At 46.4% G+C, this 27,457-nt stretch overlaps 1 protein-coding gene across 2 annotated transcripts; it reads right to left on the bottom strand.

Annotated features, from left to right (window-relative positions):
- Positions 1-675: 675 nt before the first annotated feature.
- On the bottom strand, positions 676-26,974 carry IFNAR1 (interferon alpha and beta receptor subunit 1). 2 transcript variants are annotated; one of them, XM_047795647.1, is made up of 11 exons: positions 26,737-26,974; positions 20,375-20,498; positions 18,580-18,761; positions 15,043-15,200; positions 14,784-14,925; positions 13,144-13,258; positions 9,220-9,419; positions 8,949-9,106; positions 7,013-7,163; positions 5,605-5,750; positions 676-3,562 (listed from the first exon to the last, which is right to left on the bottom strand). In XM_047795647.1, exons 1-11 carry the CDS (start codon positions 26,801-26,803, stop codon positions 3,323-3,325), a joined length of 1,683 nt encoding a protein of 560 aa, XP_047651603.1. In that variant the 5' UTR covers positions 26,804-26,974; the 3' UTR covers positions 676-3,322. The 2 variants fall into 2 exon arrangements, with proteins under 2 accessions (XP_047651603.1, XP_047651614.1); XM_047795658.1 differs by lacking the exon at positions 26,737-26,974 and having other exon boundaries at positions 18,580-18,756; positions 20,375-20,492.
- Positions 26,975-27,457: the final 483 nt, after the last annotated feature.

The raw sequence follows: 27,457 nt of genomic DNA, 5'->3' as shown, positions 1-27,457 counted from the left end.
TCGGAGCTGGAGCCGCCAGCCTATGCCACAGCCACAGCAACTCGGGATCCGAGTCGCGTCTGCAACCTACACCACAGCTCACGGCAATGCCGGATCCTTAACCCACTGAGCAAGGCCAGGGATTGAACCCGCAACCTCATGGTTCCTTGTGGATTCGTTTCTACTACGCCGCTATGGGAACTCTGAGAGATGAGTTTATAAATATTTACATCCTTGTACATGTTGGTAAAAAATTTGAGCGAGCTTACACAAACATAGAAAGGTCCCCAGCTGGAGTGTCAGTAGTGTTTAACACCCGATTCAAACGTGTCTAGATGGCGGAGGATCAATGTACAGATCGGGGCGTCTCCTTACAAAGGGATTATCCTGAGCAGAACTGTTAGTACAAGGGAAGCAGTAGAGTTGGAGGGAGCAGAGTTGGCAACACCATCGTTGGCTCTCACCAAGTCTTCAGTCGAGGCTGGAAAAAAGCAAAGGGCAGGCCAGTGGGTTCCCTGCCCAGGAGCTCGGTGGGGGCGGTGACAGCAGTGGGGGCCCCTTTCGGACACCAACATCGGACACGGGCACACCCGGTGTGGTGACCAGCCCCCCGTTAGGGATTCCCTGGGAAGGCATCAGCTGGCGCTCCTGCAATGCATACAAGGTTAATCAGTTCAAACACACACCACCACAAAATCCAAGCCTCTTGGCCTCCGTGTTTATTATAGAAAACTGTTGTAATAAATTGTTTAAAACACAGCAATGGGGGTTAAGACCAAAAACCACAAATGAAACCAGACACAAAAGTTCACTGCATAAAAACACTGGAAACACCGTTGTGTCGCCTCGACATCCCAACAGGACTCACACGCAGTGTCAGAAACACACTGACTTTGAACTTGGTTCAAAGTTTAGATTTCAGTCATGTGACATTTATTTCCTGGGCCACTTTCTACCTTGGTCCGAGGAAGGTGCTGGGGGGACAGGAATGAACAAAAGGGAACCCCTGCTCTCCCAGAGCTTCTGGTCTCCGGGGGGGGGGGGTGGCAGGCAGACACCAGACAAACACCTACAAACATGACAGGGGTGCGGGGAGGAGGGGAAAAAGAAAAAGTGTCTGTGCACTCCCCGAATTCTTGAGAGCCGTCTGAGGCTGCCTTGAAGGTCATGGGGAAGGGAAAAGATACAAACTTTACATTATACTTTGGAAATGACGTGTTTATAGGTTGCAAATTTCTGCTCAGACTTTGAAGTTCAGAGTTCTGGAGCAGCGTTTATACCTTTCTCATTAGAATCCCACAAATGCGTGCTTTAGGGAGGTACACCTGGGACACAGCCCCGCATCATGCGTGTGCACAGGTAGGTCTAAGTATGTACGTATGTATGTTGTCACTAATCACGTAGCTACTCATCTATGTCACATATTAATGCAGCCGTTACTTCCGGCTATAATGATACAGATGTTTTACGTAAATGCTTCGATTACATCAAGCCTCTACAAGAAATGTCAGTTTTGCAGTTCTGAGGCACTGAGGGCTGCTCCCAAGCATATGGTATTTCCAAGTGAACTATTTTTCAGAAATGACACTTACCACCTTGCGGGTGAGCACATCCTATATAAGCTACATGTGGACCCTGATGCAGACTGGAAGAGGGCTGCATCTGTAGGTCTAGAAGACAAGGCAAAAATGAGAGGTTTTTGTTCGCTGCTGCTCAGATGCCTGTTCACTGAGAACCACAGAGGATCTTAAACCCTGAAGACACGGCTCCCACATCCAGGGACCCAGGGGACCTCAGTGGCCTCTTTTCCTTTTAATGCCCGAGTTTTCCCTCATTGGAATTCCGACTTCTTTCCTCCGTAGGCTCTCCATGGAAATCCCAAGGATCAAGTCACTTACAGTGAGCTCTAGATGCCTTTGGAAGGCCTTATATAATTTTAAAAATTAGGTTTTCTTCCCAGTTGCGTTCCCCCCTACACCTTGGCAGTGAATAATGTGCATTTTCTTGAGTGTGTGCTGGCTGAGGGGAAGGGATGCTGAGCACTTTCAGACAGCCGAGAAGCTGGCCTGGTGTTAGAAAGAGTACAGACAAGCCGTAAAAACAAACCAGCCCCGACAGTACGTTAACCATCGAAAGCTGATTATTCACATCATTATTTTTCGCTCAACTCACATCCTTCCTACTGCATTACTCCACTCATTCTGCCAGTAGCATTTCTGGTCCCAAGGTTCTTGCTTCTGCTCTGATGGATGTCACACACTCCTGTGTCTTAAAAGGTAACAGGATCTTTGGTTCTTAGGTTCCCATTTCTCTATCATTTCAGTGATTATGCATTCTCATCAGAAGTGATTGTTCTAATGTTCTCAATCATGAAGTCTTTTTCTTTTTTCTTTTTGTCTTTTTAGGGCCTCACTCACGGCATATGGAGGTTCCCAGGCTAGGGGTCGAATTGGTGCTGTAGCTGCCGGCCTACACCACAGCCACAGTAACACCAGATTCAAGCCGTGTCTTCGACCACAGCTCATGGCAACAATGGATCCTTAACCCACTGAGAGAGGCCAGGGATCAGACCTGCGTCCTCATGGATGCTGGTCAGATTCCTTTCCCCGGATCTACGATGAGAACTCCCTCAACCACGAAGTCTTAATGTATGGGTAGTGAAAAGATTACGGGGTTTTCATCCTACATCGTAGAAGGGATAGGCCACTGTGATGGAGAAACTGATGTAATTGGGATAAATGGATAGAGTTTCCCTGAAAAAAATCGTAAGGACCATGTTTCTGGCACCTGCGGCTGTTTTCCAGAGTGAGCTACTTTTCAGAAAACCATGTGATGCTGGGATTCAGACCTTTCTAAAGACATTTCCAAAGGGCTCACTTCAGTGTTCAAGAAAAAGACTGAGTGTTCTGAGTGTCTCCGGAGGAATAATGCACTGTGACGCTGGGACGGAGAAGGGACCAATGACACACTCGGCATCAGCAGCAGCGCCGCAAGGCTATCGGCCGGCCAACACAAACACAGCCTTCAGCCAGAGGTGCCAGGGGTACCCGCGGTGACATCAGGAAGATGGAGGGCATCTTCGGGATTTAATGCCTCTCATCCAAGGCCGGTCCAATGACAGGTTGGCCGAGACTTTCCGTACAGGAAAGAATACAGAAAACTCTTTTCCAGATTCCTTTTAAAGAGTTAAGTGCTTGCCTGTATTTTGAGGACCGATGATCTGAAGGTGCTTTTTTGTTCCGCCACAAGCAAATACGTTCTTAAGAGTTACTGAGAGAAGCAAGGAGCTCAGGCTCCTGCTGCTAAGTTCCACAAGACTTCCCGAGATTTTAAAGCGTTCTGGTCACACGGCTGCCTGTTGCAGAATTTCTTCTCCTATTTTGCTTCCACTGTTTTCATCTTCATTCGAATAGACTCCTGAATCCCGATTCGTTTGAGAACTGCATCTGCTGTGACTGTCATCAATTTGATCAGTCTCTTCTATTGCAGTAATAGTGTTTGTATTTTCAATGATGAAACACACTTCGGTTTGTTCTTCAGAGGTGGAGAGAAGCAGATTCTTGAGTGGCTGTTCAGCGAAATACTAATTTAAAAGGGAAAGAACAGAAGTAGATTATTGAAAGTAACAAAACGTCATTTTCCAGTTTGAATAAACTTTGGATTCTTTAAAAAAAAAAAAATCTGAATTCTGATGTATTTAGCATGACTCCATCTGGCAGCTAGGGGTTGAATCTGAGCCACAGCAATAGCCCAGGCCACAGCCACCAAAACATTGGATCTGAGCTGCATCTGTGACCTATGCCACAGCCTGAGGCAATGCTGGATTCTTAACCCACTGAGCAAGGCCAGGGATCGAACTGGTGTCCTCATGGACACTATGTCGGGTTCTGAACCTGTTGAGCCATAATGGGAACGCCAAGCTTTAGTTTAAGTCCTTTATCTAGAAAACCTATCTTTTGGCTTGCATATTAAAAAGTGAGCTAAGAGCATACTGACTGAACTATAACGTTTAGAATAAAAGCATCATTAGCGAGGACACGTACATCTCAGTATTGTTTTTAGTAACCAGGTAAAGGGGCCCTCAGGGAGGTCCACGGTGCTCTCAGGGGCGGGGGATGGAAATGCTGGGTGAGGAAGGGCAAGGGGTTTCCTGGAGGTTCGCTGGGGTTGGGGATGTTTTATTTTGAAACAGGAAACATTTTTAATCCAGTCCGTAAATATCCAGAAGCAGCACAGGATAGAAATGAATGCTTCCCTGTCCCACGAAGAATAATGAGCTGTTGTAACCTGTCAGTTTCAAGTTTTTGTTTTTTTCTTTTCAGGGCCGCACCTGTGGCATGTGGAAGTTTCCAGGCTACGGCTGAATCAGAGCTACAACTGCTGACCTACACCCCAGCCACAGCAACTCGGGATCTGAGCCGCATCTGGCGCCTACGCCACAGCTCATGGCAACGCCAGATCCCTGACCCACTGAGCAAGGCCAGGGATCGAATCCGCATCCTCATGGGTCCTAGTTAGATTTATTTCCACTGCACCACAATGGGAACTCCCTCATGGGCTTTCAATAATAACTGAATAGAAGAATATATAGAAATGATACTAAAAAAACTCAGAGATTAAAGAGTGAGACAGTTCATAGTTACAGAGCATTCATCTGGTTCTAGGCCTTTTTGGTCTCTCTCCTTCGCTCCTCGCTGCTCTGTGGGAAGGCACTGCTGACCCTGTGTTACAGCCTAAGGGCACTTGCTCAAATATTCTTAAGAGACCTGCTCGAGTTCATAGAGCCAGTCAGTGCAAGTACACTGCAGGCCATTGACGATTCACCTTCTGTCTCTACCTCCAAAGCCCCGGGGCACCTGACCTGCCGCAGGTAGCGTGGTAGCCGCCCCAGGTGAACACACCTCACAGGGTGGGGTCTGTGCCCCGGCCCTCATCACTTAGTGCTTTTCCGAACTATGCCACCCTCTCAGAGTGCCACGCAAACACTGAGGTGTTGTGAAAGGAAACTCAGGTTTTGTTGTTTCATTTTCTGTGATGTCAGCCACAGCATACAGTTTCTGCACTGACGATACTGTTTTAAACTTTTTGTGAACACAGACTTCCGTGGTAAGACAAATGCCACAGGCGCCAAACTGCCAGAAAAATTGGAGACGAGGGATCCACCTTACCATTCCATGTTATATTCTTCTAGATGGCTGTTTTATCTTTTTTTTTCTTTTTTGCTTTTTAGAGGTGCACCCTCAGCATATGGAGGTTCCCAGGCTAGGGGTCTAATCAGAGCTGCAGCTGCCCGCCTACACCACAGCCACAGCAATACAGGATCCGAGCCGCGTCTGCAACCTACACCACAGCTCACGGCAATGCCAGATCCTTAGCCCACTGAGCAAGGCCAGGGATCAAACCCGCAACCTCATGGTTCCTTGTTGGATTCATGTCTGCTGTGCCATGACGGGAACTCCTAGATGGCTGTTTCTAAAGTCAGCTTGCTGACAGAAAAACCTCCGAATCAGTCTGCATTATTTTCTGAGTATCAAGAAAACAATTTACACTCTGTTGAAATCACAGGTATTCCCCAGTCATTTTCAGAAAAACCCAGCTGGCTATTGAGAAAGCAAAGTAACGAACCTCATCTATAGTGGAAGGAGGTTTACTTGATGGGAAGAACACATAATTGATACATCGCGAGAGGACTTTCACACCATAAATAACAGCAGGGAGCAAAAGTATTGCCGTGAGAATTCCAGCTATAAGCCAGGCTTGGGAAGTGCTTCCTAAAAACAAACAAACGGTGTTTAGCATCAATATAGGTGCTTTTTTTTTTTTTTTTTTGCTTTTTAGGGCTGCATCTGTGGCATATGGAAGTTTCCAGGCTAGGGGTCAAATCGGAGCTGTAGCTGCCAGCCTAAACCACAGCCACAGCCACAGCCATACAGGATCTGAGCTGTGTCTGTGACCTACACCACAGCTCACGGCAATGCCAGATCCTCAAACCCACTGAGTGAGGCCAGGGATCGAACCTGCATCCTCATGCATCCAAGTTAGGTTCGTTAACCACTGAGCCATGAAGGGAGCTCCCTCAGTATAAGTTCTGACACACACATCCCTGAAGAAGGCTGACAGTTTTTGTGAATGAAATATAGCCATGCGAAAGGAAAGAGACATTCTATAAAACACTGCCCTTAGAAACACTGCTGGGAGCACTGAACATACAAGAGTGGTGAGCAATAGCACTGGCATTTAAAGATTGGCCTGGGAAGTGAAATAAGACACCCTCCCTGAAGGATTTGATACTGATGGGGAGCTCTGCCCATGCAAAGTGTCCACCAGCACCTCGGTCACACCCAGCCAGCACAACTTCCAACACTTTGAGACTGAGCGTCTCCAAGTCAACACGAGGCACTGTCAAATACAGAGCAGGTCTAAACCCTTCTCACACACCAAAACCCACAACTGGACTAATTAAGGGATTTCCACATGACGATTACATTAGGGATTATATGAAAATTAAAAACACTATCATTATCATTAACTTTTTGTGTGTGTCTTTTTGCCTTTTCAAGGGCCGCTCCCGTGGCATATAGAAGTTCCCAGGCTAGGGGTCCAATTGGAGTTGTAGCTGTAGGCCTACACCAGGGCCACAGCAACTCGGGATCCGAGCCGCGTCTGCGACCTACGCCACAGCTCATGGCAACACCGGATCCTCAACCCACTGAGTGAGACCAGGGATCGAACCTGCAACCTCACGGTTCCCAGTCGGATTCGTTAACCACTGGGCCACGATGGGACCTCCACCATTAACTATTTTAATGAAAGACCATCATGTGGATATGCGTGAAATATAGAGCGTGCAAGAACCACTGAACGAAGGTATCGAAAATATTTTCTAAAACGATCGACAGCTTTGGCGCAAAGGTCCACTTTTGACACACAGCTCACAGAGAAGATATTCTATTTTTATGGTAAAAAGGAAGTATTTCACAATTTTATTGTTTCATTACACGAAAAAAGAAAAGATACGACAAGAGGCTCTGACCTGGTTTGGTTTTCTCGCACACAGTGTCACTAAAAACACTGCTTCTATTCCACCTGTCATTCTCGATGAGTGCTCTGGCTTTGACACAATACACAGTCAGTGGTTTCAAGTTAGAGAAAGTAAAATCCGTTCTCTTCTCTAGAACGTCTCTCTATAAAAAAATAAGTCATCGAGAACGTTTAGTACCCGGTGAAATCATATAGCGAGTATTTATTTTCTGAATTCTCTCTCTCTTTTTTTTTTTTGAAGGGGTGCACCCGAGGCATATGGAGGTTCCCAGGCTAAGGGTCTCATCGGAGCTGCAGCTGCCGGCCTACACCACAGCCCCAGCCACGCCGATCCTCAACCCACTGAGCGAGGCCAGGGATCGAACCTGCAACCTCATGGTTCCTAGTTGGATTTGTTTCCACTGTACCATGACGAGGTACTCCCAATTTTCTGAATTCTTTAAATAGTCAATCTGAGATTGGCCTCTCCCAAATGCTTAGTTGCTATATGTTTAAGACATAGAAATTTTTTGGACAACACGATAACCAAACTCAAAAGTTAAAAATGCTGGTGATCCCTTGTGGTGCAAGGATCCAGCCTTGTCACTCTAGTAGCCTGGGTCACTGCTGTGGTGAGGGTTTGATTCCCAGCCCAGGAACACCCCCATACCATGAAGATGGCAGAAAAAAAAAAAACCTACTGTAAAAAAAAGAATACAGCATCTTCCTAAGACAGCTTGTTTATCAGTAACATGCTCATTTGTGTGTGTTTTTTCTTCTTCTTCATTTTAAGGCCACGCCCACTGCATATGGAAGTTCCCAGGCTAGGGGTCAGATCAGAGCTGCAGCCACCGGCCTATGCCACAGCCACAGCATCAGAGGATCCAAGTTGCATCTGCCAACTACATCACAGCTCATGGCAACGCCAGATTCTTAACACACTGAGCGAGGCCAGGGGTCGAACCTGCAACCTCATGACTCCTCATCGGATTCGTTTCTCCTGAGCCACAATGGGAACCCCTGATTTGGTTTGATTGCCATTGTATTCCCTCTGCTTAGTGGCAGAAGAATCAAGTGCAGGGGTTCTGGCCTCAAACTGCCTAAATCAAAATATCATTTAGAGCTAAGAGGCCTTATGCGAGGTATTTAATTCCTCTGGGCCCTATTTCCAGGTCGTACAATGAGGACAACTATGACTTCTTGTTTGTATTAGCTATTGCCACAATAACGTTGTGTAAGAAAACATTACAACAAAATAATGTTGGGCAATGTTGTGTAACAAAACAGCCTACGGCTCATAACATATTTATTTTTCTCCCTGGTGAGCGTCCCAATGGGCTGGGGAGCCCTCGGTCAGGTTCAGGTCTGCTCCACAGTCTCTCCTCTGCCCTGGACCAGAGACCTTGTGGCGCTTCCTTTCCTCTCGGCAAATGGGAGAAGCACAGAAACAAGCCACACAGGTGCACTTTACGGTCCACTGTGTACAGCCCGGCATCCGTGAAGCAGAAAGGAACACTCCATCCTACGAATTTGCGAAGAGTAATTTAACAGATCAAACCGGCAGGGTTGTTTTAAAGAATGATTGGGACCATTCATATAAAATACTTAGCATAGTACCTGATATGCAATGAGTATTCAAACAGCCTCAGAGGTCAAGCACTTTGCTGAAGGTTACACAGCCACAGCAATGCCAGCTCCGAGCCGTGTCTGCGACCTACACCACAGCTCACGGCAATGCTGCATCCTTAAGCCACGGAACAAGGACAGGGATCAGACCCGTGTCCTCATGGACACGATGTTGGATTCTTAACCCGCTGAGCCACAACGGGAACTCCTCACATAGCCTTCAAGTTTAAAAATTTCCTAAAATCTTAACTTTGAGCTGTGTTTACCCAAATCACAGTTGTAACTCTGAATTACAAACGTATACCACACCGTCTTTATGATACCTCAGTATCTGAAGTGTTTTCTCTAAAAATAACTTCATAAATTAGTGGGTAAAGCTGGTTCACAGACTTGTCCTCAGATTCTTTCGGAGCACCGATACCGACACGCAGTGAAGCATCATTTATGGGTTTCATGTTGATGACGGGAGGAAACAGGATAGCTAGGAAAAATGTGTAAAGACACAAAGTTCAAATTAGACCACCTTTTTTTTAAAAAAAAGAATTTACAGCAAATTGGAGAATTACCATGGAAAGATGAAAACTATCAGCTTACTTTGCATTTCAGTATTAAATCTCTTCTCTTCGGACCAAAGAGATGTGCTATTTCCATTAGATGCTTGGACACGGATGAAGAAAATTCCTTTTGTGAAAACATTTTGAGGAAAGACACAATGGGTTGTTTTGACATTTTCACAGTTTGGTATTTGTTTCCACTTGTCTGAATGGTCCTCAGGAATCTTTTTTAAAAAGGCACTTTGAAGACAAAAAAAAAGGTTTTTTTTTTTTTTTTTATTTTATTCCAAACACACTAAGTCAGTAAATATTCACTGAGTACCTATAATATGCCAGACACTCTGCGGGAGGAGCAGGTCACAAGGGTAAATAGTCCTCGCCCTCAGGAAACTCACAATACGGTGGAAGAGACATGTCCACGAAAGAAAACCAAAGATCTTGCTCCAGGGCGTGCTAACGGAGCTGGTGTTAGAGCCGGCTGGTACCAATGCACCAAAACAATGGTACATTTTCTGGAATGCTGTCAGCTGAGTCTTAAACAGCCATTATTACACATGAAGTTACATGAACTTCCAAATAAAGAAAGTGTATCAAAAGGAAAAGTAATAAATACTCCAACTCATCTTGTCCTAATTATTTTCCCATGTTTTATGATCTCCGCTCGAGGCTAGTTCCGTCTGCTGCGTCTACTTGGCAGGAAGGCCACTTGATGAGGGGCTTACTGTGCATCTTCCCAGCTCCGTGTCCGGTGACGTGGGCTGGGAGCATCACAGAGGCCACGGTGGGAGTATTTCTACCGTGGAAACTGACAAGACACTACAGGTGAGGCTTTTGCCTTCTGGGAAGCCGACTGTTAAAGGGGTACCGGCCTGCCCGTGGGAGCGTGCTGTAATAGAGATACAGACGCCAGTGTGACACAGAGTCACACGAGCAGGTCTAAACGGGATAGGGCTGAGCCTGGAGAGGTTAGGTAAGCTGCTTGGAAACCAACTGCTCAAGGCATCTCTGTTCGAGTCTGGAACTTCAACAGCCTCCTAACTGGTCCCTTTGCCTTTAGTGCCTCCTTGGTCCGCTAGACCACAGCTAATGTGGCCTCCGTCACTGTCATCAGATACTGGCCTCATGTTATCCATCCCTCAACACAAAATTCCCACTGGTACCCAAATGCCTATAGGAAGGTCTGAGGCTAAGCCTGATCTTAGGCTGTCCTGCTTATTCAACGTTCTCTCATTGCTCCCTGAGCCCAAGTGTTCTGGGCTACTCTCGAAGGAGAGCTCCCCATTTGTACGGAATTCCAAGATGGGGCAGAGCCTCCTTGTCTGCCCACTTGTATCTCTCACAAGTGTCCTATCCTAATAAATCTATTTCTTGCCTATCAAAAAAAAAAAAAAAAAAGAATTCTACGATGGCCCCAGGATTCCTACCGCCTGGTGCATAAGCCCTACACAGACCCCTCCCCACCAACTCCTGGTTAGGTTACATTATTCAGCAAAGGTGAAGAGATTTTACAAATGAAATAAGGCTCCCACACCAGCTGACTCTGAGTTAATCAAATGAGAGCCTGGCAGTTCCCATCATGGCTCAGTGGTTAACGAATCCGACTAGGAACCATGAGGTTGTGGGTTCGATCCCTGGCCTGGCTCAGTGGGTTAAGGATCTGGCGTTGCTGTGAGCTGTGGTGTAGGTCAGACTTGGCTCGGATCCTGCATTGCTGTGGCTGTGGTATAGGCCAGCAGCTACAGCTCCAATTTGACCCCTAGTCTGGGAACTTCCACATGCTGCAGGTGCAGCCCTAAAAAAGACCAAAAAAAAAAAAAAAAAAAGAGAGAGACTGGCTTGGGTGGGCCTGGCCTGATCAGATGAGCCTTTAAGAGAGGATTTAGAGGTCAGAGACTCTCTCTCCCGAGGGCCTCCAAGAAGAGGCCACCACGAGCTCTACAGCTGTGAGAAGTGGATTCTGCCAACCACCACGAGCTTGGGAGACAGCAGCAGACCCCCTCGCTTGAGGCAGCAGCCCCGCTGACACCCTGACTGCAGCCCTGAGTGAGGACCCAGCTCAGCCATGTCTGGACTCCAGACCCCAAGTCACCGAGAGTTAATAAATGATCCTTTTTTTTTTTTTTTTAAAGGGCCGCACCTGTGGCACATAGAGGCTCCCAGGCTAGGGGTCAAATTGGAGCTATAGCTGCCAGCCTACACACAGCCACAGCAATGTCGAATCCTTAAAGCCAGGAATCAAACCCACAACCTCGTGGTTCCTAGTCGGATTCGTTGCCACTGCGCCACAACGGGAACTCCAATGAGTGGTGTTTTTAAAGCTGTCAAATTTGTGGTGGTTTGTTACAGAGTAATGGAAACTGAATACCTCCCTGTCTCCTCCTATCCCGAGCTTTCCCATGTGTGCAGCCCCTGCCTAGGATGCCCCCTCCTGTCATTTAAAAATATGATTCAATAATCATGGTCTCATTCACATTGCATCTCCTTCCAAATGGTTTCTGCGGTCTTTCCAGCCCCATCCATCTTTGCAGTTTTGACCCTTAAAATTTGTGTATCACGCCCCAGTCCTAAATCCTATTTTACTGTGAAAAATTAGCTAATCACTTAGGATTTCTCTAACCATGTATTTTATTCTGCTGTGTCCTTCAGTGCTTTGGACAGCATGCTAAGAACCCAGAGGAAACTTGGAAACCAGCCATCAGAGTGTGTAGCCCTATTATTCAACATGCTTTTATTTATTTATTATTTTTTTGTCTTTTGTTTTTTGTCCTTACAGGGCTGCTCCCGCGGCATATGGAGGTTCCCAGGCTAGGGGTCGAATCAGAGCCATAGCTGCTGGCCTACACCAGAGCCACAGCAATGCCAGATCCGAGCCGTGTCTTTGACCTATACCACACCTCATGGCAATGCCAGATCCTTAGCCCAGTGGTTGAGGCCAGGGATCGAACCCGCAACTTCATGGTTCCTAGTCGGATTCGTTAACCACTGAGCCATGACGGGAACTCCTCAACGTACTTCTGAAAGTGAGGAATACATAAGCCTGCTGCACTGTTTCCTGATCAGTCTGAACACACACACACACACACACACACACACACACATTTGCAAGGGCAGGTGTGCATCTATTATACACTGTTACTGCTTCAAAACTAACAGCAGAGAGTGGAGGGAAATCAACCACAGCAAAACCAGTATCCTGTCTCCCTCGTTTTTCCTGTTTCTTCTGAGTCTCCTTCCTCTCGCTCTTCCCTTCCGGCCTTACCTGTACCTGCCTTTGGTCCCTCTATTCCTCTGCCCTTCGAACCCCTTTCTTTCCCGTCCCTTTCTCCCCATAATCCACTTCCCCTTCTCCTTGATCGTCCTCATCTCCTCCTCCTGTTTATCCCCTACAGCCTTCCAATCAATCGGAACTACATGCAGTCCCGTCCGCTGGCGCGGTGCTAAGACCTCACTCCTGTTTGACGGCTCTCGACTCCAACACGCATCTCTCCAACGTTCTTAAGCTTCTGTGAAAGTAAGTCATCACTAAAAAAATCTGCCAAAGCCGCGGAGGCAGTCAAGACAATGGGAAGGCTAACCTGAACTGACCCAGGCAGAATGACTGGGCGGAGCTCATTTCAAGGACAAGTGGAAGGAAGTGAGTTCTGAAGGAAAAAACGTGTCAAGTTTTCCAGACTGAGGAAGTGACACATGCAGTTAGAATCAACCCCCCTCCCCAAACAAAAGCCAGTAAGAACACTCACTACACCCATTTCACAACAAAGGAAGAAACCGAGGCCCAAAGAAGTGAAGTGATTAGCTCTATGTCCCCCAGGCAGCGACCGGCAGAGCTGGGACCAGAATTAAAACACCCCATTTCCATTAAGCTGCACGAGTGCAAGGAGCTGCCGGTGGTGGAAGCAGAGGGACAAGCATAAAAAACTGAGCAAAATAAACCACAACAGGACATGTATGGACCAGAACTTACTGGAGCCACTGAGCTTGAAAAGTCACATTTTCATAGGTGTAATTCCATTTAAGAACATAGACCCGGTTTTCAGCATTAATTTCTAGATTTTCTGGTGAAGGCAGGTGATGTTTCACTAGAAGAAAAAGAATACACAAAAAAGCACACATATGTACTTTAGGGAGATAATATACGGTAAGCATCCTTGACAGCACGGGCAGAAAGATAAAAGGCTTGCATCTTACCCTTTTGTGGTAATAGGTGAATAAGTTACGGTGCATATTTGCACAAAGTAACACCATGCAGCCATTTAAAAGGATGTGGCCAGTCTATGTGTGCTGACATTAAAAAGAGAGCCTCAACATATAGGGTAAATAAGCAAGTTTAAAATATATTCAGCAGGATGATCCAGTCTAGTCTAGTCTAGTCTAGTCCATTCCATTCCATTCCATTCCATTCCATTCCATTCCATTCCATTCCATTCCATTCCATTCCATCCCATCCCATCCCATCCTATCCTATCCTATCCTATCCTATCCTATCCTATTCTATTCTAAGGGCCAAACCTGAGGCATATGAAGGTTCCCAAGCTAGGGGTCCAATCAGAGCTACAGCTGCCAGCCTACACCACAGCATAGCAATGCCAGATCCTTAACCCACTGAGAGGGGCCAGGTATGGAACCCATGTCCTCATGGATACTAGTTGGGTTTGTTACTGCTGAGCCACAATGGGAACTCCGGATCCTATATTGAATTTAAAAAACAACTGCTCCCAATCTGTAAGTCTGTGCATATGCTTATCTAAGCCCTGAAGTTAGTTAGAAAGGGTGTTCATACTTGTTGGCAATGTTTATCTCTGGTAAATGGGAGGAAGGAGGCAGGAGGGGAAATCTTTAAATCATTCTGTCTTGTTTGATTTTATAAACAGGAGTTCCCGTCATGGCTCAGTGGTTAATGAATCCGACTAGGAACCATGAGGTTACGGGTTTGATCCCTGGCCTCGCTCAGTGGGTTAAGGATCCGGTGTTGGCGTTGCCGTGAGCTGTGGTGTAGGTTGCAGATGCGGCTTGGATCCCGTGTTGCTGCGGCTGTGGTGTAGGCCTGTGGCTACAGCTCCGATTAGACCCTTAGGCTGGGAACCTCCATATGCTGTGGGTGCAGCCGCAGAAAAGGCAAAAAGACAAAAACAAAAAAACAGAAAACAAAAACAAAAAAACCCAAAAAACACAAAGCATATTGAAATTTATAATTAAAAAATAGATCCAAGCTCTTAACCTTCACCTGACTTGTTGGCACGATGTCACCGACCAAATGTGTCAGATGCTTTCACATTTCAACATCTCATCTATAAACGCACACTTTTTGGAGGACTGACTGTTCTAGCAACGACCTCCCCTTTTCTTGGATGCTGAGCAAATAAAAACAGTTTTTCTCACTAGGAAATATTTGAACTTTTACGCAGAATTTTCATGACTATTCACTTGAAACAAAAATCCTAAATAACACTTTTTGCTTATATAAGTGCTGCAGCAAGGCTTTTGTTTTACTATTAAACCATCACACAAACTTCAGCACCCGTGGGGAAAAAAAAATGCCCAAATCAATAGGTTTCCAAACTATGTATCTACCTTATTGAATCTAAAGCAAAACTGCCTTCTTACCTGTGGTATTTATACAATACACTGGACTGTAGACACCAACTTTTCTTGGCGAACGTAGTCCGGCTTTAACTTTTAAACAGTAAGTTGTCTCTGGTGAGAGTTGGTGAATTTTATCTCTGGCATAAACAGTTTTAGTCCTTTCCTACAACGAAGGGAAAAAAAAAACAAGTCTGTTTTTTCAAAAGGTGGAAAGTCAAATTTTAGAATTAATTCATGTAATTCTTCTCTCACAGCAAACAAAGGTCAAAATAATACTTACTTCTAGACTTGAAGAGTTTTTCCAGATAACTAAGCTATACACGAAACTTGAACTATCCATAGCCCACATGACACTGTTTTTTGTGCCAGGAGGAGAGAGGTTTATTATTATTGCTTTATCTTCGGCTTCTAAATGTACATCTGGAGGGCCAATTCGTGCTGTAAAAAATTAAAGCATTCAGTACATAACTTCACAGATACAAGCCCAAACCTTCACAGAGCAAACAATTCTAGGCATGCAATATGTGGCTGGCATATGAAAATCTCTCATGGAACTCATGTTTCAGTGGGGGATGCGGCAAAAAAAACCCTGCAAATAAACACATGCATATAATGTCACAATGTCACATATGCGCTAAGAAAAAAAAAAAAAAAGAACATAAAGGGGCAGAGAACGGCAGCAAAAACTTTTGGAGAAGATGGTGAGAAGAGGCTCCCTGTAGGGTCTGAGCTGGACCTGAACAAGGTAAGGCAGTTGATCTTTCAAGAGACGACAGGGGATGCTTAAATGGCTGAGTGCTTGAAAATGAGATCAGCGAGGTTGCTGGGAGCCAGGTAACAGGAAGACCTCTGGGCGCTGAGTCACTGGAGGGCTGCAGAGATGTGACTCTCCCTTTGGGGCGCTCACCCTGTACCATGGGAGGAATAGGGAAGCTGCGGCAGGAGGCTGAGTGACAGTGAGAGGAGCCTGGCGAAGGCTGGTCGCAGGGGGGGATGTGAGAGGGGATCTGACTCAGGATCTATTTTGAAAGTTATCTTTCAGAATTTGTTTTTGTTTCTGGCCTTGCCTGTGGCATGCAGGAATTCCCAGGCCCAGGGTTGAACCTGCACCACTGCGGTGACCCGAGCCAGATCCTTTAGCTGCTAGGCCACCAGGGAACTCTGAGGATTTGCTGATGGACTGGATGCAGGATGAGATATCAAAGGAGATGCCAGGGCTCTTGGCACGAACAAATAGAGCTCTGTTTGGCCATTTTATTTATTTATGTAGTCTTTTTAGGGCCACACCCGCCGCATATGGAGGTTCCCAGGCTAGGGGGCCAGTGGGAGCTGTAGCCACAGGCCTATGCTACAGCCACAGCAACACCAGATCTGAGCCGTGTCTGCAACCTACACCACAGTTCACGGCAACGCCAGATCCTTAACACACTGATCGAGGCCAGGAATCGAACCCCTGTTTCCATGGATACCAGTTGGGTTCGTGAACCACTGAGCCACGACTCCATGGCCATTTTAATTGTGAGATGACTTTCAAATCGCTACGTGGAGAAGCTGATACAGGGCTGGTGATAGGAGTCTAAGGTGAAGGGAAGGAGTGGAGCTGCTGAGATCGCTTCGGGAGCCAAGAGCACAGATGGCATTGAACGCCGCACAACGCCCAGCGGAGGGCATGGAGCCGGAAGGGGTTCAACGACCGAGCCCTGCGGCTGCCCAACACTTAAAGGTCTGGGGCGGTGAGAAGAAACCCGAGAAGGAGCAGGAGGAGAGCCAGGAAAGAGCAGGGCCCTGGAGATCAGAGCCGGAAGGTTTCCAAGAAGGAGGGAGCGACAACCACGCTGATGTCCCAGAGGAACTGAGCCAGAAGCGGACTGGGACTCTCCCAGGCACTGTGGAGGTCAAGGTGACCTTGGCAAGAGGGGTTTTAGGGTAGTGATGGGGAATGAAGCTGGAATGGAGGGGGGAGAAGTGGGGGCGGCGGGGGGGGGGGAAGTCCAGAGAAGGGGTACAGATCATTCTTCTCTGAGTTCTGACACAGGTCCTAAAGAGCTTCTGTCTACATGGGCTACGTCTTTGAATATTTAGCATATTGAACATTAAGAGTGATACAAATTTTTTTTTCTTTTTTCTTTTTTTTGCTTTTTGGGGCCGCACCCTGGGCACGTGGAGGTTCCCAGGCAAGGGGTCTAATGGGAGCTACAGCTGCCGGCCTACGCCGGAGCCACAGCAATGCAGAATCCGAGCCTTGTCTGCGACCTACACCACAGCTCACGGCAACGCTCACGGATCCTTGACCCACTGAGTGAGGCCAGGGATCAAACCCTTGACCTCATGGTTCCTAGGAGGATTTGTTTCCACTGTGCCACGACAGGAACTAAGACGGATAAAAATTTATTTTTTAATTTATTTTTATTTTTTTATGTAATGATTTTCATTTTTTCCCATTATAGCTGGTTTACAGTGTTCTGTCAATTTTCCACTGTACAGCGAGGTGACCCAGTCACACACATAAACATTCCTTTTTCTCACAATATCATGCTCCATCAGGAGTGACTAGATATAGTTCCCTGTGCTAGACGGCAGGGTCTCATTGCTTATCCATTCCAAAGGCAATAGTTTGCATCTATTAACCCCCAGATTCCCAGTCCATCCCACTCCCTCCCCCTCCCCCTTGGCAACCACAAGTCTGTTCTCCAAGTCTGTGATTTTCTTTTTTGTGGAAAGGTTCATTTGTGCCATATATTAGATTCCGGATATAAGTGATATCATATGGGATCTGTCTTTCTCTTTCTGACTGACTTCACTTAAAAACTGATAAAAATTTAAAATATTCATTAACTCATTAAAAAAAAAATAATGATGAGGAGTTCCCATGGTGGCTCAGTGGGTTAAGAATCTGACAGTGTCCGTGAGGATGCAGGTTCAACTCCTGGCCTTGGGCAGCTGCAGCTCAGATTCGAGCCCTAGCCCAGGAACTCCCATATGCCTTGGGTGTGGCTGTAAAAAGAAAAAAAAAAAGTCATGAGACACCTGTTACATAATAAAAAATATTTGTGATTAAAAAAATGACTATATTTCCCCAAACAAACAAGCCAAAAAACTTAGTGGCGAGACTGGTGCTATTGACCTTTTGTTCAAATCTCCTTAATGTCCGGCTTAACAGAGAGGACAGATGTGGCGCACACTGACTTTTGCATTCAGTCAGTCACCGTATCACATCAAACAGCCTCTGGAACACGCCAATGCATGCTCAGGAGAAAAGGAAAATGAAAAAGGCAAGAAAGCCTTAGAATTGTTAGGGGAATAGTTCTGACTTTATAGACTTCCTGAAGGAGACTTGGGGACCACATTTTGAGAACAACCTCTATAGGAAAAGCAGGAAAACGAGACCATAGCAGAAAGAGATACTGGTTTAAGGAAATCTTATTTTTTTTAAGATGGGAGTTTTTTTTTTTTAATTTTTTTTATTTCTTTGCTTTTTAGGGTCGCATTAGTGGCATGTGGAGGTTCCCAGGCCAGGGGTCAAATCAGAGCTACAGCCGCCAGCCTACACCACAGCCACAGCAATAAGGGATCCAAGCCGAGTCTGTGACTTACATCACAGCTCACAGCAACGCTAGATCCTTAATCCACTGAGCAAGGTCAGGGATTGAACCCGCAACCTCATGGTTCCTAGTCGGATTCGTTTCTGCTGCGCCACGATGGGAACTCCAAGATGGGAGATTTTTATATCATGCAAACGAATGAACTTGGGAAGTGAACTCTTCTGGTAATATTTAATAAAGAATTTAGCATAATTCAGCTGGCAACTTTTTCTTACCTTCTTGAAATGGTATAAACGGCTCAACTTCATACCACGGAGAAGTGCTGTTTCCTGTTTCTGCTCTTATACGCAATTTAATTTTTTCATACACGCTTTTAAGCTTGATGGAAGAAAAGTTGCATTCAGTGCTAGTAACATATTGACATCCAGGCAACTTTATCCAATTATCCATCCCTGTTCTTCAAAATAAAAGAGCAAATGAATGAGTGAACATTATAAATATGAAAGAGTGACAAACCTGTCTCCTATTTACATTAACTTTATACAACTAGTGGAAGTAGCTATTTCCTCTACTTGAGTTAATGTCCTGACAGCATTTTTGTATGTACCATCCCACTCTTTCAATGCACACATATCAAGTTATTATCTATACGATGGAATAATTCTGATATATAGTTAACTTTTTCTTGACTTAAAAAGATTTTTTTTTTAGGGCCACACCTGAGCCATATGGAGGTTCCCAGACCAGGAGTCTAATGGGAGCTGCAGGTGCTGGCCTACACCACAGCCACAGCAACTTGGGATCCAAGCTACCTCTGTGACCTACACCATAGCTCACAGCAATGCCGGATCCTTAACCCACTGATCAAGGCTAGGGATGGAACCTGCATCCTCATGGATACTAGTCAGGTTCATTAACCACTGAGCCACGACAGGAACTCTGGACTAAAAATTTTTTTTTTTGCCTTTTCTAGGACCGCACCAGAGGCATGTGGAGGTTCCCAGGCTAGGGGTCTAATCAGAGTTGTAGCAGCTGGCCTACACCAGAGCCACAGCCACTCGGGATCTGAGCCTCGTCTGTGACCCACACCACCACTCATGGCAACGCTGGATCTTTAACCCACTGACAGAGGTCAGGGATCGAACCCGAAACCTCAAGGTTCCTAGTCCAATTCTTAACCACTGAGCCATGATGGGAACTCCCATTTCTTTTTCTTTCCTTTTCTTTTTTTTTTTTGCTTTTTAGGGCCACACTGTGGATCCTTAACCCACTGAGTGAGGTCAGGGATCGAACTTCAAAACCTCATGGTTCCTAGCTGGATTCGTTTCCGCTGCGCCACAACGGGAACTCCCAGGTCCTGCTCCACGTCTTCACTGCCCGATGCTCTCTGCCTGTTCTTTCTGGGACCGGGATCATGGGTAGCAGACAGGACCCTGAGGCCAGAAGCAAAGCGCTCCACTCCCTGAGCTCTCTTTCCTTCTGCAATCCTTTCTTCTGAAACTCCCCGTCTGCTTATCCTCCTGGCAATCTTTAAGTAGAAAGTCAGCCCTAGGGAGGAGGTGGAAACTCCAAAAACCTGGAGTCTGTAGGAATGGAGGGTCCAACATACTGCTGTTCATAACGTGTATCTAACGTTAAAACGCTGTGCCTGATGGAGATAACAGGAAAGCCTGAGTACAGGAGCCCTGGGGGCCTGGTCCGAGACTGTGGATAGAGCTTCAGGGGCTCTCGATCTCCCATATCCTCAAGTTAATGCTCTAGGTCAGACCCTAACTTATATTTAAAGCACCTGGACCACTCAGGACAGAGCCGGTGTGGCTGTGGACCGGAAAAGCCCTCTGCTCTCCGCATCTCTCAACTCTCTTGCTTCAGGACCCAAAGCTGAAGCTGGCTACACCTCTGTTTGTAGAAACGAAGTTATCACATCATGCAAAGTAGCCACACATCTTCTTAAAAAAAAAAAAAAACCAAAAAAGGAAAAACCAGATGTCTCCCAAATCTGAAAAAAAAATCATCATGGTGTTAAAAGTCTACAAATGGTTTAGCAAATCAGTAAGCAGAGTAACATACATTTGATAATCTGCTGAAAAAGTCACATTGCTGACGGATTCACTGCTGCTCTTCCATTTCAGGATGAAGTTGTCATCAATGATAGAGACCATGACATTTTCAGGAGATCTGAGATCTGCACCCCCTGTAAAGGCAAGAAGAAAGAAAACAGTGACACACACACACACACACACACACACATATATACACAATTTTTTTTTGTCTTTTTGCCTTTTCTTGAGCCGCTCCCACGGCATATGGAGGTTCCCAGGCTAGGGGTCTAATCGGAGCGGTAGCCACCGGCCTACGCCAGAGCCACAGCAACGCCAGATCTGAGCCACGTCTGTGACCCACACCACAGCTCACGGCAACGCCGGATCCTTAACCCACTGAGTGAGGCCAGGGATCGAACGTTCAACCTCATGGTTCCTAGTCAGATTCGTAAACCACTGAGCCACGACGGGAACTCTGACATACACAATATTTTAAAAATGTTATTCTCTTCCTCACATTACTGATTAAAGAGTGAATTCATTTAAATATAACCACATTAAGTATATAAAAAAAATCTAAAGAAAATGAGTGCTTGCTCTCAGCAGGTGGAAGGTTGCTGATTACTTCCATCTCTGCATTTGAGAGAGGTGGAAAAAGGGTGAGTTTTAAAATATCTATAAAAAGCAAACATTCCAGGTCAATTATACCTCAATAGAGGCAGAAAAAAAACTCATAAAAAGGGAAGCATTGGCTTTTCACTGTGAAAAAGTCTCTGTAGAGAAACCACCTTTCTTTGGTCTTAGACGTGATACTGACATGAAGGATAAAGCTTCAACGGTTTGAGAGCCTCAGTTTGGTTTCACGTTCTATGTTCAGAGAGGGATATACCCTGATAGAGAACTGAACAGATGCGGTTTCAGAGTTGATCAGAGTTGAGCGCTATTCACAGGAACCAAACATTCACAGAACGACAGCAAGAGATGTGAAAGTTTATTACCTCGGCCAAGCCCTACAGGAAACTGAAAAGGCCTTGACTGCTGAACGGATCAAGTCTGAACCCTTCTGTTTATTGTTAAGGACTCCTAACTAGAGACCCACTTTATTTCTTGGATTCAGTGATATATATTTTCTGCAGATTATTTTCCCTTATAGGTTATTATAAGAAATTCGATACAGTTCCCTGTGTTACACAGTAGATCCTTGTTGCTTATCTATTTTATGTACAGTAGGTTGTATTTATGAATCCCTAACTTATCTCTTTATTTCTCACACTGGAGGACAAATCTTCCACCAGCTGGATGCCTTCTCTGATTTTTCTTTCTGGCTCCTCCAACCCATGTTTCTCCTCCTCTCTGACCACCCAAATCCTCTAAGACTCAGCTCAAGTTTGCCCCCTAATAGAAAACCTTCCTCAAATTCTGCAGCTCTTGTTGATTTTTAAATTAAAAAAAAATTTTTTTTGAGGGCCACAGGTGCGGCACATAGAAGCTCCCAGGCTAGGGGTTGAGTCAGAGCTATAGCTGCTGCTTACGTCACAGCCACAGCAATGCCAGATCCTAGCTGCATCTTCGACCTACACCACAGCTCTCAGCAACGCCGGATCCTTAACCCACTGAGCAAGGCAAGGACTGACCCCACATCCACATGGACACTAGCAGGGTTCGTTTCTGCTGAGCCACAGTGGGAACTCCCCCACTGATCTTGCTTTCAGGCTGCGTCATGAATCTGACCACTCGCTTTCACACTACAGAAGATGCGCTCAGCAAAGTACCTGACATCTAGCAGGCTCTCCAAACTTGCTGAAAGAAGATGTCTTTTAAAAAGTTGCTTTTTTAAAAAAAAAATTTTATTGAAGTACAGTCGATTTACAATATTGGGTTTATTTCTGCTGTCCAATAAAGTGAGTCAGTTATACACATACACATGTCCATCGTTTTTTCAGATTCTTTTCCCATATAGGTTATCACAGAATGTGGGGTAGAGGTCCCTGTGCTGATACAGCACGACCTCATTGACCATCAATAAAAAAATTGCTTCTTTGTGTGAAATGCAAATCTCCAGCCAGATGGCAAGTTCCTTAAGGCAAGGAACTTCATACTTAATCTCTTTTTCAGAGTCCTCAGCAAGGAACTTCACTATCACAAAGGACTGATCTTTCACTATGAAAAACTACATTTTTTTTTTTTCCTTTTAGGGCCACACCCATGGCATATGCAAGTACCCAGGCTAGGGGGTCAAGTCAGAGCTACGGCTGCCGGTCTACACCACAGCCACAGCAACGCCAGATCCAAGCTGCATCTCTGACTTACACCGCTGCTCATGGCAAAGCCAGATCCTGAAACCACAGAGCGAGGCCAGGGATCAAACCGCAACCTCATGGATACTAGTCGGGTTTGTTACTGCTAAGCCACGATGGGAACTCCAATAAATCACAGTTTTTAAAAGCCCAGCTTTAAAATTTTTTTCCCTACATTATTTTTAGCCTTTACTTCTGTTACAGGGCAAGCATGTTACCTCTTCGTAGACTTTCTACCATAGAGATAGAAACTTTTTAAAACTGAGATTGCCACCTTGGCTTTGCAGTTAGAGATAGTATGGTTCAAGAGTCAAAAGGAGAGACATCTGGGAAAATATTTGCTGATTTTTTGTTTGTTTGTTTGTTTTAATATGGGGAAGTACTCACAGAATCTCCCCATCCTCAATTTTCTATTTTACACTCATAGTCTCTGAGACCTGATTGCTAAAGAGAGTTACTTCCCCTTTTCCACTCTAACCTTAATTCCCATCCTGGTTGTTGGAACTTTAGAGATTCTATGCAGCCAAAGGACAGTGACGGAGTGTATGGGGTTAACAAAAGGTCTGGTGATATTTGTAGTCTCCAGCCCAGAATCTAATTCTAGCAATTCTGGGCCTTGAGATAAGACGAGAAGATTCGATGCCTGGGGTAGAGCTAGGTACTTCCTCAGGGCCAAACACCTGCTACGAAGGGAAGGAGACCCAGGAGTTAGAGGCATCTTAGCCTTTGGGAGACTGACAAATAATTGACTCATCAATGGGTGGGATTTTGGAAACAGTAAAGAGGATTTTAGATGTCACAGATTTTGATCCACTTGTATTAGCAATATCTCTTTGAGAATAGTGAATAGTTCCTGTGTGTTTGTTTGTGTTTGCTTTTGCTTTTTAGGGCCGTACTCGAGGCATATGGAAATTTCCAGGCTAGGGGTCGAATCAGAGCTACATCTGCCAGCCTACACGACAGCTACAACAACTCGGAATCCAAGCTGCAGCTGCGACCTATACCACAGCTCATGGCAATGCTGGATCCCTGACCCACTGAACGAGGCCAGGGATCGAACCTGCATCCTCATGGATCCTAGTCAGATTTGTCTGCTGCTCCACAACGGGAATGTGATGACAGTTTATGTCCCTCTTTGAGCATGTAAACTATATGAATGGAAACTTCATCCAATACTTCTATGCAGACAATTGGTTGCTTCTAACCTTTCACAGGCATATTGATGACCAAAAATGGTTTACTACGTTTTTAAGCCTGACATAAATCCCAACACATATATTCATACGAATATAAGTTTCCTCCCATCTTCTGGATAGTTTTCTTAGATGAGGGTCCCAGAACTGAATGTACTAAGTTTAAAAGTATGAATATTTTGATGGCTTTGAAAAACAAAGTAACATTATGATCTCAAGGTAGGGTTAACATTTCATTTAGTTTTTTTTTTGTCTTTTTGCTATAATCAGAGCTGTAGCCACCGGCCCACGCTACAGCCACAGCAACTCGAAACCGCGGGATCCGAGCCGCAACCTACACCACAGCTCACGGCAACGCCGGATCATTAACCCACTGAGCAAGGGCAGGGACCGAACCCGAAACCTCATGGTTCCTAGTCGGATTCGTTAACCACTGCGCCACGACGGGAACTCCAACATTTCATTTAGTTTTGAACATTGCTTTTCCTTTGAGAAAAAAGTCGATTAGGAGTTCCCGTTGTGGCTCAGGGGTTAACAAATCTGACTAGGAACCATGAGGTTTCGGGTTCGATCCCAGGCCTTGCTCAGTGGGTTAAGGATCCCGTGTTGCCGTGAGCTGTGGTGTAGGTTGCAGACATGGCTCGGATCCCATGTTGCTGTGGCTGTGGCGTAGGCTGGAGGCTACAGCTCCGATTGGACCCCTAGCCTGGGAACCTCCATATGCCACGGGAGCGGCCGAAGAAATGACAAAAAGACCAAAAAAAAAAAAAAGTCGATTAGTTAATTCAAAGATAACTGAGCCTTTAACATATAGGTGGATAATCAAATCATATGACCTTTAGAAAAAAGTCTAGCCTTAGGCTCCAGGGCTTTGAGGCCAGAGTCTCAGGGTTGGATTTCCTCCTAAAACACGGGCTAGCTGTATGGCTTCAGTCTGCGCATCTGTAAAACGAGGATAATAGTGACTAGCTTTGTTCCGAAAGCTGAACGAGGTCATATCTTTAAAGCACTGAGAATAGCAGCTGGCACATAGTTGAGGGCCATGAATGGCAGTTGCTCTCCTCTAATCTGGATTAAAACTATGATCTTAGTGAATGTCCTCCTGGAATATAAATTTTACAGGAAAATTCTGGGGAAATCCTTTTTGGTTTTTTTTGGTCATGTCTTTTTAGGGCCGCACTCTCGCATATGGAGGTTCCCAGGCCAAGGGGCGAATTGGAGCTGTAGCTGCCAGCCTATGTCACAGCTCATGGCAATGCCAGATCTCCAAGCCCCTGAGCAAGGTCAGGGATCGAACCTGTGTCCTCCTCCTGGGTGCTAGTCTGACTCGTTTCCGCTGAGCCATGACAGGAACTCTGGGAAATTCTTTTTAATACAAAGGCAAACATGAGTTCCATGCAAAATCTACATGAACAAAAGACTCTGAAGAAATTACCAGGGGTTATACCAAGACCCTAGTACCCATATACTATACTATATGCTGTATTTGTGGAAGAGTTTATGAAAGAGAATAAAGGAAACCTTATTTATTTATTTATTTATTTACTGTTATTTGAGGGCCACACCTGAGGCATATGAAAGTTCCCAGGCTAGGGGTCGAACTGGTGCTGCAGCTGCTGGCCTATACCAGAGCCACAGCAATGCCAGATCCGAGCCACATCTGCAACCCACACCACAGCTCATGGCAATGCCGGATCCTTAACCCACTGGACAAGGCTAGGGATCACACCCGCATCCTCTTGGATACTAGCTGCGTTCATAACTGCTGAGCCACAAGGGAACTCCAGGTAACCTCATTTAAAATGAAGTCAGAAGGCCAGAACCTGGGAGTCTTCAGGCACTTGCCCTCACCATCAACTACAGGAGCCAGCCATAATCTCAATCAATGTCAATTACCTCCCTCAGCAGGAGGAACTGTCCTCTCCCTAACAAGCCCCGCCAATGGGAAAAGCCAAACTCTCCTCAACCCTTGCTTTCATCCAATGGACTTTGCTCAAAACAACCCCACTGGACTTCCTCCTTTTTCTCTGTAAAGTAACATTCTTCTTTTTTTGGTTGTTGGAATTGCGTATGATTTTTGCTATAGCTTGCTTGTCCCAAATTGCCATTCTCTGCTTATTCTGGAAGAAACTCATTGTGATGGTAAAATAACTGCCCGTTTTATTTTTTAGGACAAGATCGGATACCATGTACCCCAGAAAATCAGGGTCTGGTTTTCTAAGCAGTTAAGTATTTTCAAGCCCTCTAGGTGGCCTCACCAACCCCTGGACTCCTGCTCTCCTTTGCTAGGCCCTTGTTTGTGTGTGGGTCCTCCTCCTCCTACAAAGTCAACCTTATCACAGCTGCATTCCTCCACCCAACCCAGCTAAGCCAAGAAAGACAGCAAACGAGCCTGGTGACTCCCAGCCTTTGCATTTTGGCTGTGTACTTTTTCTTTTATTATTATTTTTTTATTAGACTGTACGAATCCTGAGGGCAGAGAAATCCTCCCACGTATGACCAAGTAACTATTTACTAAGTGGAGGAAACGCGTTTCAAGATCGGCAGCATAGCTCATGGCTAAAGGCCTTTATTATTATTTAACGGTCCAGTCGAGCTACCGGATTTTTCGGAAAGAAAGAGACTTCACCCCAAGGATCAGGCACACCCATCCCCGCAGGGGTGGGAATCCAAGGAGCAGGCACAGGGCAGAAGTGATGGCGAGGAGGACGCCCCCAAAGGAGCGGTGTGGAAAGATCTCTGACGTCACTTCTTTGTGGAAACGTGAGCCCTGAAACTAGAGGCCTCCCAGAGGGGATGTCTGTCTCTCCCACCCACTTCCCCTGGCCGAGGTCTCCCATGCCGCCGCCATCCAGCCTCGCGCCCTGCCCCCCACCTGCTCCGGGACCCCTAATTCTCACCTGCGGGCAACACCCACGGAGCCCCAGCGACCAGCATCAGGGTCGTCGCACCCAGAAACCCGAGCATCGTCCGCGGGCGGCCGCCGGCCCTTCCAATCACGTCTTCGGCCACATCAGGAAGCGCGGCGCAAGGGAAACTTGGGTGCACAGGCCACCCCAGGGCCTCGGACCCATGCGGCCCTGGCCCCTCACACCGCCCGCGCCCCGCCCCTCCACAGTCGCCCCGCCCCGCCCCACCCTCATCACCCCCCGCCCTCGACTCCCGCGCACGCGCTGTGCCTTCTGCGCGTGCCACCGTCCGCGCACGCGCGTGGGACGGCAGGGGCCGCCCAGACTCCACCGCCTTCCCCGCGCCCCCTTTCCGGAAAGTGACAGCTCACTTGCTGTCCACCCTCCCTTTCCGGGAAGACTGCGCTGTAACTGGAGGGCTTGACCCTGGCAGGAACGCGGAGATTTGCCAGTGCGCCTGCGCAAATTTCGAGGCGGGTGTTTCCTCCCCCCAACCCCCTTGCTAATTGCAGCCGGCGGGCAACCTCTGCGCTCTCTGTTCGTACCCTACTGTGCCCCGGTCTCGGACTCCGGAGTCTAGCAAAGCGGTGTTGGGGCGGTTTGGTCCTAAGGGAGGAAGCAGTGGGGAGAGTTTCCGAGTGGGCCAGGCCATTTCCTTTGTTCGGAGCGCTGTGAGCAAAGTGCAGGCGCCTCCGAGTGAAGCCGAGACGCG

The sequence above is a fragment of the Phacochoerus africanus genome, chromosome 1, assembly GCF_016906955.1.
Source record: "Phacochoerus africanus isolate WHEZ1 chromosome 1, ROS_Pafr_v1, whole genome shotgun sequence".
NCBI lineage: Eukaryota > Metazoa > Chordata > Mammalia > Artiodactyla > Suidae > Phacochoerus > Phacochoerus africanus.
The sequence above is the reverse complement of the archived record's forward strand: the minus strand, read 5'-3'. Positions and strand labels throughout refer to the sequence as shown.

Coding starts and splice junctions, on each gene's coding strand:
- IFNAR1 (XM_047795647.1), bottom strand. CDS start 26,803: ATGCTCGGGTTTCTGGGTGCGACGACCCTGATGCTGGTCGCTGGGGCT. Junction 13,259..14,783: donor GTATTGTATAAATACCACAG/GTAAGAAGGCAG, acceptor TTTTTCTTCTAG/TGAAACATCACCTGCCTTCA. Junction 5,751..7,012: donor GTGCGAGAAAACCAAACCAG/GTCAGAGCCTCT, acceptor GTTTGTTTTTAG/GAAGCACTTCCCAAGCCTGG.